General features: G+C 39.0%; 1 protein-coding gene across 1 annotated transcript in view; it reads right to left on the minus strand.

Annotated features, from left to right (window-relative positions):
- Nucleotides 1-1,274: 1,274 nt before the first annotated feature.
- sfmbt2 (Scm like with four mbt domains 2) overlaps nt 1,275-17,013 on the minus strand; it is a 61,091-nt gene continuing 45,352 nt past the window's right edge. Inside the window, exons 14-20 of the mRNA XM_042220137.1 lie at nt 12,560-12,699; nt 11,994-12,103; nt 9,678-9,853; nt 9,351-9,520; nt 3,860-4,144; nt 3,432-3,554; nt 1,275-2,178 (exon numbers count right to left, since the gene is read on the minus strand). Of these exons, the coding sequence (XP_042076071.1) occupies nt 2,038-2,178; nt 3,432-3,554; nt 3,860-4,144; nt 9,351-9,520; nt 9,678-9,853; nt 11,994-12,103; nt 12,560-12,699 (1,145 nt within the window). The 3' untranslated portion in view covers nt 1,275-2,037. The remainder of the gene's footprint in view (nt 2,179-3,431; nt 3,555-3,859; nt 4,145-9,350; nt 9,521-9,677; nt 9,854-11,993; nt 12,104-12,559; nt 12,700-17,013) is intronic.

Raw genomic sequence — 17,013 nt, forward strand, 5'->3', positions numbered from 1 at the left:
CAGACAGCACCTTGTAGTAACAAACATTTTACATGTAAACTATCATGTGTGAAAACTACTTCTTTTTTTTTTTTTGTGTGTTTTTTTAAATGTCTATTGTGTTTATTTCCATCTCCATAGTTTCTATTCTTGGACTCTACTAGAGTCACTTTTGCGTCGCTTTATTTATTCAAAGTTCAAAATAATCCTCATTTATATTATACAGGGCTTTGTTGTAGCACCTTACTTTATCCTCTGAGACAGGAGGCTTTTCTCATTTCTGTGATTTGTGCCTCCTCGTCTCATTTGTCCTTTGGTCTATAACATGGAAATCAATCTCAGTGCACCATGCTGGAGGACGTCTCAGTTTGTTGAGGACAGTATGGAGGAGCTATAACCAAAGTATGCAGAAGAGTATCTCTAAATGCACAACACAACGAATGTTGCAGCAGAAGACACACCAAGTGCTGCCCAGCCTAAAATGTTCACACACACTCACAAAAACAAGACCATCCAATAGCGACTTCTGATTTCTGCTGCTACATTCAGGCAGGTTCAGAATTTGACTGTCTATTTGTTTATTACCACAGTGTACTCGTGCACCATGTCACAAAGCTCAAATCATCTTAAACTGTTCTCCTGAACATGACAGTGAGTCCACTGTACTCTAATGCAGCGGTACCCAACCCCCGGGCCCCGGACCGGTATCGGTCCGTGAGTCGTTTGGTACCGGGCCACGAGAGCTGACGCTCAGGTGTGAAATTTATGGATTTAAGAGTTTTTACCGGTTTTTAGACGTATTTTTTTAATCGTTTTTATCGTTAACTTTGTTTCCCTGGGTCTTTTCCCGTGTGTTATGAATAAATCTTCTTTTTTTAGGTACCGGCACTGGTTTTATTTTGCTGTATTTATCCGCGACACCTTAAAGGCCGGTCCAGGAAAATATTGTCGGACATAAACCGGTCCGTGGCGCAAAAAAGCTTTGAGACCTCTGCTCTAATGGCCTCCACAGTCATCAGATCTCGAATAGAGCTCCTTAGGGATTTAGTGGTTCAGGAGAGTCCCATCATGGATGTGCAGCAGCTGGGTGATGCTATCATATCAACATGGACCAAAATCTCTGAGGAAAATTTCCAGCACCTCTGTGAATTTGTTCCATAAAAAATACAATTAAGTTCTAAAAGCAAAAGTGGAGTGAAATACATTTATACCAGGTGAATATGTCATGCTGTCAGGAACCTTCAGTTTATGTTTATTAGTGTTTGAACTGAAAAGCGAAGCACAAGAAAAACAGATAAAAATCAATAGAAATTTATTTTCTTACTTATCAAAAATATCTGCAACAGAATTGCATAGATGGACACAAAATAGCTTCCATGATTGATTCATGTGACTGTAACAATGAGAAGAGAGTAAGACTATTCCAGTGTGTTCTTCTCTCAAACACATGGGATGCTTATTTGAACTGAATAAATTCATACCATAGTTTCCCGTTTTCAATAAAGATTAGCTAATACGTACATTGTGATATACATCTCCAATTTTTTTCCTCAAAAATCCAAATGGATAATCACTCCTTATAAATAAGGGTAACAATAAATATTCCAAATATATTAATTCTTGGTTTGTTAAATACTTTCCGATTATATTTTCTGAACCGATTATGCCACACAGAAAAAAAGGGAAAACTCTTCATGATTATAATTTTTAAAACTTAATTGCTATGATGCTCCTCTATGACAAATCAAATGGAAATGAAAAGTAAGAGAAAAAAAAACAAGTCCTCAGCTTCTTCACAGATCAGTAGAGCACACAGATCAGCTCAGTGTGTTCGGTTCTGCCGGAGTCGACAGTAAGGAAGTTTTTTTGTTTTTCGTGGGTACTGCATATCATTTTCACACAGATAGTATCCCAGAAATTAATCCTTCAGCTTCTCATCTGGAAACATCCTCCTGCTGTCCCTCGGTGTGTGCTTATCCAAAGTAACCGACTGCCAAAATAATTTGGAAATCCACGTAATCCAACATTTCCAGGCTTGCTCCTGTCGCTGCTCCTCCATCAGTTGGCGTACTGTTTGTAGAAGGCAACTTTGACACGCTCGATCTGGTGACACAGCTTGATGGCAGGCCCGAGCTTCAAGTCCATACACTCCTGGACTGTGGGCAGAGTCAGCAGCAGCAGGGCCTGACCATCGATGTCCTGCACACAAGTTAAACAGAAATATTCAGGGTTTGAAGCTTTCAGCTTAAACTCCTGTAATGTACTTCACCTCAAAAAAAGCTGCTTGCAGAGGGCGTTTTATACAAAATTAGAGCTTCAGTTTAGTTTCAAACAGTCTAAGGATGAGTTTTTTTTTATTTTTAGTGTATTTATATAAAGTATTTGTTAGATTCTAAGTTGAAAAGTTCAAAACAAAGCTCTAATAAAATATGATAATGAAAGCACTCGACACATTTAATAACATTGCCATTCTAATCTCAACACACTGAGCAAAGCCTTCATTGGCTGGTTTTCTTGACAAATGTGACCAAATCACCAGACTAAACAAAACTCATTCTGTTTGTAAGTACACAATCTCATTTCACTTTAGACTATTTAGGCTAGGTTTTATTTCCATTTGAGTTAACTAAAACATGTTTAAATTACTATAATAACCTTACAAAAAGTCTCTAAGTAACAAAACAAGAAATGTTACTAATGGTTTTTTAAAAGGCTTAAATCTTGATTTCACACATTTTTGTATTATTAATTCTCTTTTTGTTCTTTATTTTCTAAACCAATTAAAATGTGCAGTAATATGAAGTAAACAATTTTATTCCCCCAAAAAAGCAGAAAATAATCGACCGCTCGAAGAAGATGTCATTTGTAGCTGGATAAATATCTGCCTGAGAAAAGCTGGTACCCACTGCACCTCACAGAAACAAATAAGGGGTTAAAAATATAATATCCACACATGTTATTTATCACGTCTGTGTTCAGTGTAATATGTGAGAGTCTCTGCTGGCTTTTACTGTCTTGGTTACACTGAGGTGTTTCTCTGTGTGTGTTTATCTACTCTGTGTGTAAAGACAGCCCCTCCCCTCCTTCTACACACACAGTCCAAGGAGAGACACACAAGCTGAAGTCAGTCGAGTTAATCACTCTAAAATAAACTAATAAAAAACCCACATTGTTGCCACCTAAACCAATCAGTGAGGCAAACACTGTATCTAACCAAACACTGGGCCATCAAGAAAAATATATTAAAACAATTTATAGAAGAGTTTGTACACAGACAGTTGAAAACAGGGGCTCTGTCTAAAAATATCTATGATTTCTCTAATGCTACATTTTTGCTCAACCCCTGAAATTTAGTTACTTTATTCTGCACCTTCAGCCCCTATTTATCAAACAAGCAACACTTTCATTGACATGTATACCTAACAGTAATTGTGTTTTTGTTTTTTGTTTACCTGCTCCTGGAAAATGCCAGCCAGAGATGCGCAGTCGGTAGAGTTAATGAACTGGACGACTTCATCTACGCTCCACTCCAGAGGGTTTCTGTCCAAAACCAGCTGACCTTCCTCCTCCTCCACCTGAAGTTGCACATAAAAGGCACACTGTGAACTAGAGGGTAGCACACACTGCTCTGGGTTATGTTAATCACTCAACTATTTCAGTGTGGATAGGATAAATCATGATGCAAAATCCTGATGTGATAAATCCCCCCATCGTTGATTTTTTCTGGTGTAGAAGCTCGTGATGGAGCTGTTTTACTCTCCTCTCGACACTATTACTTTTACATATAATTAAGTGTTTCAAAAATATGATGCATTAATATCAGTAAACTTGCTTGTCATAAAGAGTATGGGGAACCTGTTTTGTAGCCTTTCTGCTTTACCTGCATGTCTTGTCCTTTGGCGGGCTGGTACTTGCTGTTCTGGTTGTACGCAGACAGCGAGCGAGTTGACCTCCTGCGACCTGCGGGAGCCTCCGGGCTGAGTGCCGGGCCGAGTGCCGGGTTTCCCGCGCTGACGGCCCTGCGCAGCGCCGTGGCCCGGCGAGGACGGCTGCTGGTCACCTCCACCGATGAGGTGTCTGTGTGGTCCTCGCGAGGTTCCGAGCTGGTGCCCTCGCTGCCCGACTGCAACGCCATCTCTTCATCCTCCTCTCCCTCATCACTGTCCTGGAGAGGGGAGAAAGAAGGGAGTTAGAGAGGCGCTCAGTTGTTCACAGTTGTCCCAGAAATCATGCATATCATGCAGAAAGGTTTGCCTCAATGTTTATTCACCAAGTTTAGCAATTTATTCAATTTACCAGTCAAATGAGAGTTGTGGAATAATTAAAAGCAAAAGAATTGTAAAAAAGCTGTGGATAAACAGTAAATACAGAAATTTTTAATTTGAACATCAGCACAAAAGCTCCTTACAAAAGCCGAACTTGAATGTTTATGCCTCCTAAATGTTTTCACAGCATTTTGTTGGGATCATTTTGGTAAAATGTTGTTAGAAAAGGCTGAAACGCACTGGTGTAACAGTAGAGGAAACATTTGAGCTGGACTGAAATCTGAAGTTTCTTTTAATGACATTAGCCAAAACTCATGTACTCAGAGTTTCTTGTTTACACAGACAAAGCAGAGGCTTTTACGTTAACCAGAAGCTGCTACGTCAATTTAAATGTAGACAGAAATATCTATTAAATATTACGACTGTAGCTGACTGAGATAAAAACAGCTTTTCATGCAAAAAATTCGTTAATAGTATAAATGATTTGATAGATCTGCTAATCTGGTTACATGTAATTGGTTACATGTCAGTCTGCAGTGATATAACACAGAGAAAAGAAGCCACTCCTCACAGATGCCAGAGCACAGAAACGATCATTAACATGAGCGGGTTATCTATTCAATCACTTTGTGTTTCTCTTTAGGACTGAAACAATCTTCCAACCAGTCCGGCCAGTAAAACTCCACAATGTTGCTGAACCACCTCACGCATAAACTATACTTTCAGCCTAACGATTCCCTCCCTCCCAGCAACCGCCATCCTTGTTGAGGCCACATGAATGTGTGGTTTTTTTAATGTAATGAGGAAGGTAACTTGGTAAATTTGGGGTTTGGGTTATCATGCTTTCCTATAGACACAAGTACATAAAACAGGTAAGACTAGATTAACCTCAGCCAGCCACTGCAATAAAATGTTGCCACGTGAATTCTTTATTATTAGTAAACCAGAAATTTTGAATATTATGCAGGTATATTTACACTACTTTTATGTTGTTTGTTGACAAGCAATGCAGTGTTCCAAACTTCTGGTATAAACACTTGGAGTATTGTAGGAGTGCTGGAGGATACGATTTTGGGGTTAAAAAGCTAAAAATTGCACTTTTTACTTCATAACTTGTGACCAATGAAGCTCATTCTTTTTTTTTGTTGTTTCAGTTTTTTCAGGGCTATGCTTGTTGCCTGGTAATACACTGGTAATATTTTCTGAGGTTAGGTGCTCCAAAACCTGTTTGGGCCACATTTGAACCTAAGTGATTACCACAGTAGGTTTCATGTAATGTTAGTTGGATATGTTGAATTTATTGACTTTATTGCTAGAATACTCCCAGTTATTCTGGATTATCTGTCCATCTGGGCTTTCTCTGATTTAAAGCAGACCTTAACTCCCTGCTAAACTGGCTTGTTGAGTTTCACTGTGGATTTTAAGGAGGAATCTGCAACATTTAAAAAGTCTTCTTGTAATAAAGAGTGCTGAGGTCAATTGATCATAATACAGTCACATAGAAGATGCTACCTGCTCATTCACTGGTGTTAAAAACATATTCCTGTGGTTTAAAAGTGACACAGACAGCAATCTGGGAGACGTATTTATGATGCAAGAAATGGAAACTTCTCCTGCTTTTAGCTGAAGAACAGAAGAAACAGATTTCATTTTAGTTACCGGTTCAAAGGCACAGTGGGGTACGCTTGCCACAAAATTTTATTGTGCGAACACCACAGCTACACTAATGCAGCTTTTTATTATCCAACACGCCAGGTTGTACTGCCCTCCTGCTAACAACTCAGCAACACTGCCCAAGTGCAGACGACCAAAATTTAAGAATGCGATAATTTCCTGTAATCACTGTTAGTACAGAAGTCTGTTGTTACGTGTCTTGAAATGTATTTATGTTGTTGCACAAGTCTAATATTTTTCCAGACGAATCTATCTTTCAGCCTGACTTTCAGGTCAGTATTTATTTTATATTTAATTTTGTATCGTCATCAGAACTGTTAATGTTAAATCTGTTGTTTTTGGTCATCTTTAACAGTCATAATAATATATTTATTATAATCTTATCAACTATTCTCCCCTTATTTAACCGGAAGATGAATGGTCAGATTTTGTCTTTTTATCCCTGTCATATAGCGGTCTGCAGCATATTCACACGTAGTATATGAATATAAATTAAGACACAAACTAAAATCTCTCAGGGCCTTCTTTTAACTTTTATGTTGCTTTTTTACTTTCTATTCTACAGTATGTGTTAATATTTTAAGTGATCACTTTTAAAAATCTATTTATCTAAAATCTATTTATTCGTAATACCACCTCTTTATTCACCTGTAAATAACTCAACCTGCACAAAAAGGTGTAACACAAACAAAATGTGACTAAAAGTTTTCTGAAATGTTTGTTTTTGTTTTTTTAACCACAGCAGCAGTGACAAGGACATCTCACCCTCATGAATTTTTATTATTATGTTTTCTAGCCACAGAGTGACAGTTTGTTTTTCATAAACAGAGCGGGAGCGCATGAAGAGAGACAAGTGCACACTGAAATTAACAGAGCCTTTTAAAATAATTACAGTTTATTCCAATCCTGACTTGCTTTCTATGGTGTGAAAGGTTCTGCGTGTCTTCTATTGTTTCATTCATCCAGACTGCACAGTGGGCGTATTAAAAGGCGGATTAAGTGCTTATATACACTTTTAATAAAAGTAGATTTTCCCATTTCTCTAAATATCAGCTGGACTGGCCTCTAATATGAGTGATAAACACTGATCATTTAGTCATAAAACAAATATGGTGATAAATGTGTCTTAAATCCTTTGTGACAAATGACAAAAGACATAATGAATAATAAAACTGTCTTTTGTTGACAGGACACAGGAATTTCTATTAATTCAGGACTCAAAGGCTGTCAGAATGCTGCTCGATTGCCGCCTGATTGATGCAAATCCAAAGGTTGTCTCTCTCTCTGCTGAGGCGCTGCATGCTTAGCATTGTTCTAGGCTGTGGCCTCCAGATAATCATATTTACATTTAAATGGCAACAGACATTACGTGAGGAGGAGGTATGGCACTCAAGGGATCCAGAATAGAAATCCATGCGAGTTTTCAGAAATGCTAAAGATCCTTGCCCCGAAAGAGCCCATTAAAACCCGAAACAGGAAGCATGTAAGCAAATACTCTTTCAGCTGTGTTGATGCTTACCCATAGCAGAGGTGCAGGAACCTTTCAGCTGTGCTGTGGACATTATATTTTACCTTTCCACTCATGATTGTAGTAAAAAAGTCATGCCAGTTTATACTCTTCCTGTACCGATAACATAAGATTACTATGGCATTTGTACAGTGGTCTGGATTAAGCACTTAATGAAGCCGTAACGCTCTGAAACTGTGAGCGTGTAGCATTGTGTTATACTTAATAACTTAGATTTGTGTAACGCCTTTCAAGAAACCCAAGGACGCTTTACAAAAGAGTATAAATAAACAAAAAAAGGCTAGAGGTCAAAGGCTTTGCTTAATACGCGAGTTCTGAGAAGTTTCTTGAAGGACTCCAGTGACGGGAAGTTACGCCCCGGCCTACATGCAAAATGTTGTGAAGCTCATATAGGTGTCCACATAACCTCTGAAATTAAAGTTATGGCACTCTCTTTATTATAAGTGGCTTCAAAATAAGTGCTGTTCGTAGTGAATGTATATTTGTCAGACCTCCTTTCTTTGTTTACTCTAAATCTGTTTAACCAGGACAAAAAATGACCTAAATCAGCCATTTCATTCTGCTGTGACAAATGTAACGATGGTATTGTCTCACTTCATCATGCAAAAGCCATGAGGAGTAATATTCAACAGAAATGTCTCAGACAATTGTGAAAAGCTTTTAAAAACAGAAAAGTAGTTTTGCAAATTACTGATGTTATTGATAAATATATCACACAATATTGAGCATATCAATCATCACATGTTTATTTAGTCCAATGTGATTGGCTGACCAGTATTTGTGCTCAACCCAACATTCAGGCTGAACGTAAAGCTGCTCTGGTGTCTCTGCCGGACGTGGTTGTTGATTGTTGTTGGATCAGGAGGACGTTGCTGGACAACGGCACCAGAAGGTCCTGGAGTGATTTCCTCATCTCTGCTTGCCTCGTCTTCTTCTTTGAGGAACAGCTGCGTGAGTTTTCTTACAGATTTTGTGATGACCAAACCCAAGATGAAACCCAGAGCGAGGACGGGCATGATGAGAGTCTGTTTAAGTCAGAGTTCTGCGACTCTTCATTTAATCCAGCAGGCACGAGTCTTGTTGAAACTGATGATGTTAGCAGTCTCAGGTGGAATGTTTCTTTTTGTGCTGGTTTTCTTTCATTGCTATGGTGACTCAAAAGCTCCTTGTTGCCACGGCGCCATGTTGTAGTACAACCAAAGCCTTTCTAGAAGCAAATCTCACCACTTTGCAGCCATCTTGAAAAATTCAAGATGACTTGAACCAAACCAAAACAAAAACCTGTAGCTCCTCTTATGGCCACTTGAGGCAGTCTAGCTAGACTCCCATACTTTGCACAGTTTCATATAAAAATATTCCAGGAGGAGCCTAGACATCATGGTTCAGAGGTCCACTATATAATGCACTGAATGCAATGCCTGTGTAGGCTGTTAAAACTAGAGAATGAACTCATGCCTGCTTTCACTGAAAACTGACCTTATCCCTGTGTTAATATGCTAAAGCTAACTGAGGCCTTAACCTGTGAGGTAGTCATATAATACGCTTTAAAACTCACACAAATGCAGACTTGATGCCTGAAGACGATACTTCTGTGGCATCTGCATATTAAATGAACAACTATAATGTGATTGACTGCAACCTTTCTGTGCCAGATGTGTGGCTATTTTTAGCTACAATAAATAACTCAGTGCCCAGCAGTGGATATATCTGGATAAGGCACCTGCATGAGAAGCTCCTCTTTTACCCCGCATTTTCTATATTCACATGTGATTTTGTTTATAATTTATACACTGTGCACTTTGTTGTGAGTGTACCTGCTGCTGTGTCACAGTGCACAGGACACTTGTTATGAGAGACAAAATAAAAGACTGAGGCAGAAGTGAAGAAGTGAGGTGTTTTCTAACCTGCGGGGAGCCAGCGGGAGTGTAGTCCACAGCAGAGGAGCGTCTTTTCTTCTGCACAAAGATAGCTTTCCTCTTCTTCCTGCGGCGCGTCGGCTTGGCCAGCTCTCCCTCTGCTGTCTCCTCTCCTGCAGTGGGCTTGGATAGCTTCCTCTTCTTCCCATAGTAATAGGCTGTGGGCGCAGAGCAGATGTTGAAAACAATGCACCCAAAACAAAACTTAGCCACTCATCCAGGGCAATTATACACTCTGCAGCATCACAAGCTTTGATTTGGGTCTCCTTTATAGCTGTGGCGCAGGAAGTGATGCGTATAATTACAGAGACTCACTGTATTTGGTTTTTGTTTGGACGGAGCAGTTCTCTGGGCACTTGTCAGTAACGAGGATGGGGCTGAAGAGGTTCGGGCAGCACTGTAGTTTCACACACACTTTACGGCAGAAATCTGGGATCTGGTCTGCTAGGCGGACAATCCGTATGGTGGAACGATACGTTTTTCCTTTATATCTGTGTGTGGGAGGATGGAAAGGAAAGACAGAGGGACATTGTCAGTGAAGAATTACTTTTATTTATGAGGACAATGGCTAATTAAACCATCTGTGATCCATCAAAGCACTCATAGGTGAATGATGATTGCTTGCACAGCAAGGATGTGAAAAACGGGCAGTTTTACGACAGCCCGCATGACTTCAGACTGTTCGGTTGATTAGGCCGATTCAGGAGAACGGAGTGAGATGAAGGGTCAATTTGGCAATATCCCACATAATGGCTAAGGTCGGGCAAAGAGAGCGGAGCTGCTGGCAAGAAAAAAATATAATGACCTACAAACTAATGTTGGTCTGTGCTACTTTCTTTTTTTTGGAGGTTAATAGGTTAAAATCCAATAATAAATCATTAGTGAAACAGCAGTTTAGTTTGATTTTAAACCAAAACACATCAACAAAGTCACATTTCAATTAGTTGTATCGATAAATTTCTTTCAATACATTCTGTTGTGTAACATAAACGTGCTTACAGAAATCAGAAAAGGAATTTTTCATGTCATAGACTGAATGACTAATCATTTAATTTGCAACTGTTAAGGAAAATCAAAATCAAGTTAAAGCCCTAATAGAAAATAAAATAGTTAAATTAAGTATTATACCCTTAGAAAATGCAATGCTGATATGTTAATTCTGACAGGACAGGATGACTTAAAGGTTTCTAAACATGCAGCAGAGTTTATCTGATCTCTTTGTTTAATCATTAATCATTAAATGAGACACATGCGTGTTTATCTGGTACTATAGCCCATTGTTGGCTCTGAGGGGAGGTTAGATGAGGGGAATTCCAGAGCAGTGCGTCTAACTCATAATAATTTTCATAGATACAATTTTCACTTACATGAGGCAGTCCTAATGAAAGGAGAACGCGGCTTGTGGTAGTCAAGGAGCAGAAGAAGCAAACAAAACGAAACAAAAACACACAAACAAAATACTGATTTTCTCTTTCTTCTGCTTTTAGAGTTCTCAAACTAACATAATGCACCAGCAGTCAGCAACTACGGTCAAATCAGTTAATACTAAGTCAGTCAATTCAATTTATTCAGTTACTTTTAGTTATTAACTATGTTTGTCTTACTAATTTATTTTTATGGATCAGCATTAACTCTGCTCTTAGAACTTGTAGGAATGAACAGACTGCTGCCCACAAGGAACTATTCTCCACATTAACACCTTAAAATGTCTGATTTTTACTGATTATCAACTGAAAACTGAAAAATAAAAATAAAAACTATAAAAGCTGCAAATCTGCAATAGCTTAAAAGCTGCAGATATTCTGCAACATTTGTGATATAAACTTTACTTAACAATGTATTTTCTTATGTTTTAAACACTAATATAATCTATGAAATCATGCCAAGTTATTTAAAAAAGCCCTGTAATGATTATGACACGCCATGAGAGTTAATTCACACAGTGACCCTGAGATGTGCTCCATCAGGACCTCAATTTTAAGTAACAATCTGAAGAAAATTACAACCAAACAGGAACAAGATCCATTAATTAATGAGAAATATGTACTCTCTGTCAACTTGTTTTTGCTCTTGCTTAATTGAACTCAATTGCGTACTGAACCTTCTCCACTTTGGAGTCAGAAATAAATTGGCTCTCTGGGTGGTAGATGCCCCAGAAAATTAAAAGTAAATCCTCTGGCGAGTTGTCAAAACACTCGTGCGTGAATGTGATCACTGTGCTCTGCGGGCCAGCACAGGTGACTCACTCAGACTCATGACTGCCTGATTCTTTCTCGTTTCGGACGGAAAAAATGGGGCCGTTTTCGATTAGAAAACACCGAGCACGCAGCCTGAAGCTGTGGAATAATTTGGCTCTGTGCAGCCAGCAGTGGATGAAAATGCAGACCTTACACAAATACTGCAGCAACAAAAAACAACATAAAAAATTCAAAGAGGGGCAGGGAAAATGGCCTCGCAGGAAACGAGAGGAGGGGGAGGGACACAGGGCCCTTTTAGGAAAGATAGTGATGATTTATTATGAAATTCAATGGCCCATGACCAAAACAGGAGTGGAGCAAATGAAATGAGAAAAGAACATGTTCATTGTTGTTCCCCAGCCATTTTTTGTTTTGTATTTTCCTTTCCCCTCACTTGGCTTTGAGGGTCTCCTCTTGGCAGTCCCAGCTCTGATCCTCCAGCTCCTGCAGCTCCTTCAATACTCGTCCAGGCTTGTAGGCAGCGTTGATCAGCATGCTCAGCAGCTGGAAGCAAAAACAGAACAAAGAAAAAGACAAATAAACTCCTGCTTGATGTGAACAGCTCAAGACAAAAGTGAACAAACACGAATGAGGATCCAAGCGAAAGTGAAAGAAAAGATACAGATCACAAAAAACTGTGGAGAAAGCTACATTCTCACACCTGCACAAAGTGCACGAGCGCACACAGTCTCTAGAGAAATTAAAAGGCTGTTTTCCCAAATGGTGGTGGCGGTGTATAACAGTAAACACTGCTGACTGACAGCTCCTCACATTAAAATGAAGGTGCTGCTGGGAAACGGCAGGTGGTTAACAAGACATCGCTGTCTCGGCCTCCGTCTCTTACCTCCTCCCTCTGTCAATTTCTGCTGGCCCACCTCTCCCTTTGAAAGTGTGCAACCCTTTGATTAAACCTGCTCCTCTATATAACCTCCCCCCCACCTGTTTTTGACATCAGCCCACCTCTTTGAGGACCAGTGTGCATTTTCCAGGTCCGACAGCCTGCGGCAGCTCTGCGATGCGTCCCTTGTTGAGGTAGGGTCCTGAGAAACAGCGGTGGTTGACAAAAATCTTGGAGCAGCAGTATCTTCCATTAGCTGAACCTAGGACAGAAGAAAAGAAGGAAAAATGGATGTTCACCACTATGGGAAATAAATATGCTACATGTAATACTGGCATAGTCCAAATAATATCTCTCTTACAAATTTTGAAGCCATAAATAAAACATTGAAACAAATATTCTGGACAAAACTGAAACCAACATCGCATTTGGAAAATCAAAGAGAAACAGAAGAGATTGCACAAGCGTACAAGGAAGCTTTCAGAGTAAACAGATTACACTTAGTTTTCGGATTTTTCTTTAAGTAGCCATGGGTCACAACATCTCATTATTCCTGGTGGAAAATGTCAGGTTGAAAGAAAATTATTCTCCAATAGGAACAAACGTTTCTCTGTATGTGTGGCCATGGTTGCAAATCAACTTGCAGAGTCAGCAGCAAGCCTAGGCGGACTAAAGCCACTTATATAATCGAGTTAAGTTAATTATATAGCACATTTAAGCACAACAGATGTTGACCAAAGTGCTGCACAGCAATCAATAAAGAATTAGGAAAAAAATAGAACTATGGGACAGTAAGAAAGCACGATGGAAATTAAAATATAGCTGTAAAATAATGTAAACTAACCTACAATGTTCACGGAAAGGCAGACGTAAAAGGCTCAAGAGAAGAGGCGCTTTTTTTTGTTGACATATGAAAGACTGTTAAGTGAGGCTCTACTACCAGCTGGCAGACAGCTTGCTTAAAGCATTCTGCGTGGGGTATTAAACACTATAACATGTTAGATAATTGGGGGGGGGGGGGGGGCAAGCCCATGCAAGCAGCTGCAATTGTACAAAAGGATTTTTAGATTAATCCTAAACTCTACAGTAACCAGTGCAATGACGCAAAGACAGAGGAAACATGTTCATGTCTCTGTTTGCCAGTTAGTACTGCAATCTTTGCGATAAGTTGGTATGAAGTAGTACTTCCTCACCTGGATTATGGGCAAAACTCGACAGGCCAAACACAGCGGCTCATATTTGATACTCCTGTGAACCAATGTCTTCCCTGTCCACCGAACTGGAGTTTACAAACTTCCTTTCAAACCCATGTTTTGTTTCCTTAAAATACAAAACCTCATTTGATGTTTGACTGAATAATTGGTGTGTCACTTCCATGCAAGGGTGTTAGTCATATTAACGGCTTCAGTTTCTCTTTAAATGCAATTTTAGAAGCTAACATTGATGCATAATTTGTCCACAGGTTTGTCAGTTCTGCATTTTCTTGTTATTTCTGACCATTTGATAGACAGAAAACCTCCCTTTAAACAAACTAGTTAAAATATTTTTAATGACAGACTTGGTGATTCTTCATTTTTTAGTGAAGGAATTTACCTGCATGTATGTTTGGATTATGTAAGTATTATAATAACAGATGATTTTTTTCAGTATTATAGTTGCATAATGAAACGACATTTAAACTAAATGTTGAACCTCTCTCAAAACACTTCCTTGTGGTTTGATTGAGCATTGGCAGTATAAGGAAATGACCCAACAACTTTTTACTGGTTTTGTTTCTCAATGCTTTTCTTCCACTCTGAACCAGAAAAAAGACAAAGGAAGAAAACAGAAAGCTCCTTTGTAAATGAAAGTAAATGAATGGTTGTGGTGCTCTTTACTTACTTACTACTTTCCGGTAGATCATTAGTGTGTGACTAACCATTTCAGCACATAGGTGAGAGCAGAATCAAACTGGGCCATGGGTACATCCTGTTCATGTGACCCCCCCTACTCCACCACCCTCCACCGCCTCCAAGAAACAAACTAAGAAGTCGTATGAACGATGCTGCACTCTGGCCTTACTGGAGCACCTGAAAACCGTCTGCACCTGGAGGTGCACTGCCAGGGGCGAATAGTAATTAGATATGGTGATGAATATGCATGAGCGAGTGGGCGGTTTTAAACCAGGGACCAAGGTTCTCCTCGAAACAATGCCCAGTTCAGCCCACCCCCACCCCTTTGCTCTTTTTGTGCTTGAACATACATGTTGCTTACAGACGTGTCTGCTCCCAAAGAAAACCAACCACACAATGAGGATGTGAGAGAAGGATGTGGTGTTTTGGTGAAATCTATTCTCAGATTTACTGATATGTCTGTTTATTTGGTTTCAGAAATGCACCCAGAAATACACCAAAGATTGCTAAGTGGCATTCTTAAAAAAACCTACTTTACCTGACTGTTTTCTAAATTTTGGCTCCAATCCTGCTGGCCGTGGTGATATATTTTACATTTACTGAAATTTGGAAATGACGCAGCTTCAAGGTGAATTTCCCTTAGGGCGCAATGGTGTTGAGGAAACCCCCAGTTCAGTTCAGTTATTTCAGACACTGAGGCAAGTGAAAACGAAAAATAAGACACCCACATTTATTTGTCAATTGCACGGTAGATCTGAATTCACAAAAATTACCTGCTTTAAGTTTTTTAGAGATGTTGAACATGTGGCCGAAAATATCCGTCTATGCTTTAGTTTTCATTCCTAAATAAACAGTTTATCCTGAGCTTTGTTATGTGTTATGTTTAGTTATGTAAAGCTGATATATATCTTAACAGCACACCGTTCAGACTGCTCTAAATTGCTGTGATGTCATATAGAGATGATATCCCTAATATGGTCATCTCAGGTGCACAGGTGAAGTTTATGAGGGGCAGCCAATCAGGAAAAAATACTTCAATGGAGAGAAAACAGCTTGTTTGAGACGGTGGATGAATGGAGGTATAAATAAGGATATTTAAAAGATTACTTAAAATCGCAGATACTCTTATTAAAGAACATAAAACTGGAATGAGCAGATTCCCTTTAAGTTAGGCAAAAGAAAACTAGAGTCACAGGACAATTTGTAAAAAGGAAAAGGTAATTTTTAAGGATTCGCTTTATAAGCACATTAAAGTTTATGTGGTCACAAAAGAATGCTGTGTTCTGGCTCTAAGATTTTGTTTGTGGGTGTAACCTTCTCGCTCCAGCTGATAAAAAGCCAAACATACACATAGTACTCCCAGGGCAGCTACAATAACAGCGGGTAGAACAGAAACGCTCCGGCTCTCTAATGCATTAGAGATAAATAGGGATTTCCTGTGTAAAAGCATTCTTTACATGTGCATATCTAGAATATGGTTTTATAAGAGAGAGAGAAAAAAAGATGTTTACTGAGGAGGAAATGAAACTTAGTGACTGTAAAACATAGTTGCATCTTGTGCTGCTTTTTGCTTTCTCAAGTAGAGTTAAACATTTCTTTAACATTACTGATTCAGTTAAAACCACAGCAGAAGAGGCTAAAAATGCATCTCTCTTTGTGGGATTACTGTAATTAATTTATCAAAGAGACAAACTGATTTACTTAACATGTAAAAACCGTATTAGTGTGAGAAGGAAGATCTTTTTATAAAAAATATTTTTTCCCCTTTTGACTTCAGGGAAAATGGAAGACAAACAATAAAAGGAAATTCGTGTAGCTCCAACCAACGATAACAACTAGGAGTAGTTGATAAAGTAAAAATGTGGCTCTCATACAGTAAATGAGAACAAATGAGCATATCGATGCCAATGCTTGTTAATCATTACCAGCTGATAATGGACAGTGGACATGGATGTAGCTGAGAACAAGCATGATGATTTATGGAGTACATGCATAATTTAGTGGTTACTTCAGGATGTATTTCTGTCATTGCTGACGGACGTCTCAAGTAGTTTACTGTTCCCAGTAACTCATTAACACCATGCATGTTAAAACACAGATTTTAACTAGAGCCAATAACATCGTCTGGATAAATTCCCTGCTTGTGTCCTCAGGGTTACTAGTTTTCCTGCGAACTGAGCTAGATTGAAAGCGCTCCTGCGGGGTGAATTTTCGACCCTGCTCGTTGGGTAGACGTGTTTGAAAATACATTGAAGCTCTGTTAAAAACAAAAAACAAACTTATTAAATTATTTAAATTAAATAATCTATTTTTGTTTTAATCCTATAAAACAAATGCAGCATCACCAAGTACAGAAGTGATGTCACCAACTCTGAGTATGGAACAGTTTTTATCATTCAACCGAGGAAAGAAAAAAACACCTTAAAGAAGCATAATCTCAAGTTTCAAGGTGCTTTATATTATAAGGTAAAGACCTACAATATTAGAGTACCAGACGATCCCCTGTGAGCAGCATTTGGTGACAGCTATAACTATTAGTAACTCTAGGAACCACAAGCAAGCCTGCAGTCTGAAAGCCAAGCGCTCTATTTGGTACTACAAGATGTTTAAGATATGAAGAAGCCTTATCACTCAGGACTTTTTATGTGATCGAGATTCTAAATTCAATTCTGTATTTATCAGGG

Source organism: Haplochromis burtoni, unplaced genomic scaffold (genome assembly GCF_018398535.1).
Source record: "Haplochromis burtoni strain Fernald_Lab_line unplaced genomic scaffold, NCSU_Asbu1 Contig_44, whole genome shotgun sequence".
Classification (NCBI taxonomy): domain Eukaryota; kingdom Metazoa; phylum Chordata; class Actinopteri; order Cichliformes; family Cichlidae; genus Haplochromis; species Haplochromis burtoni.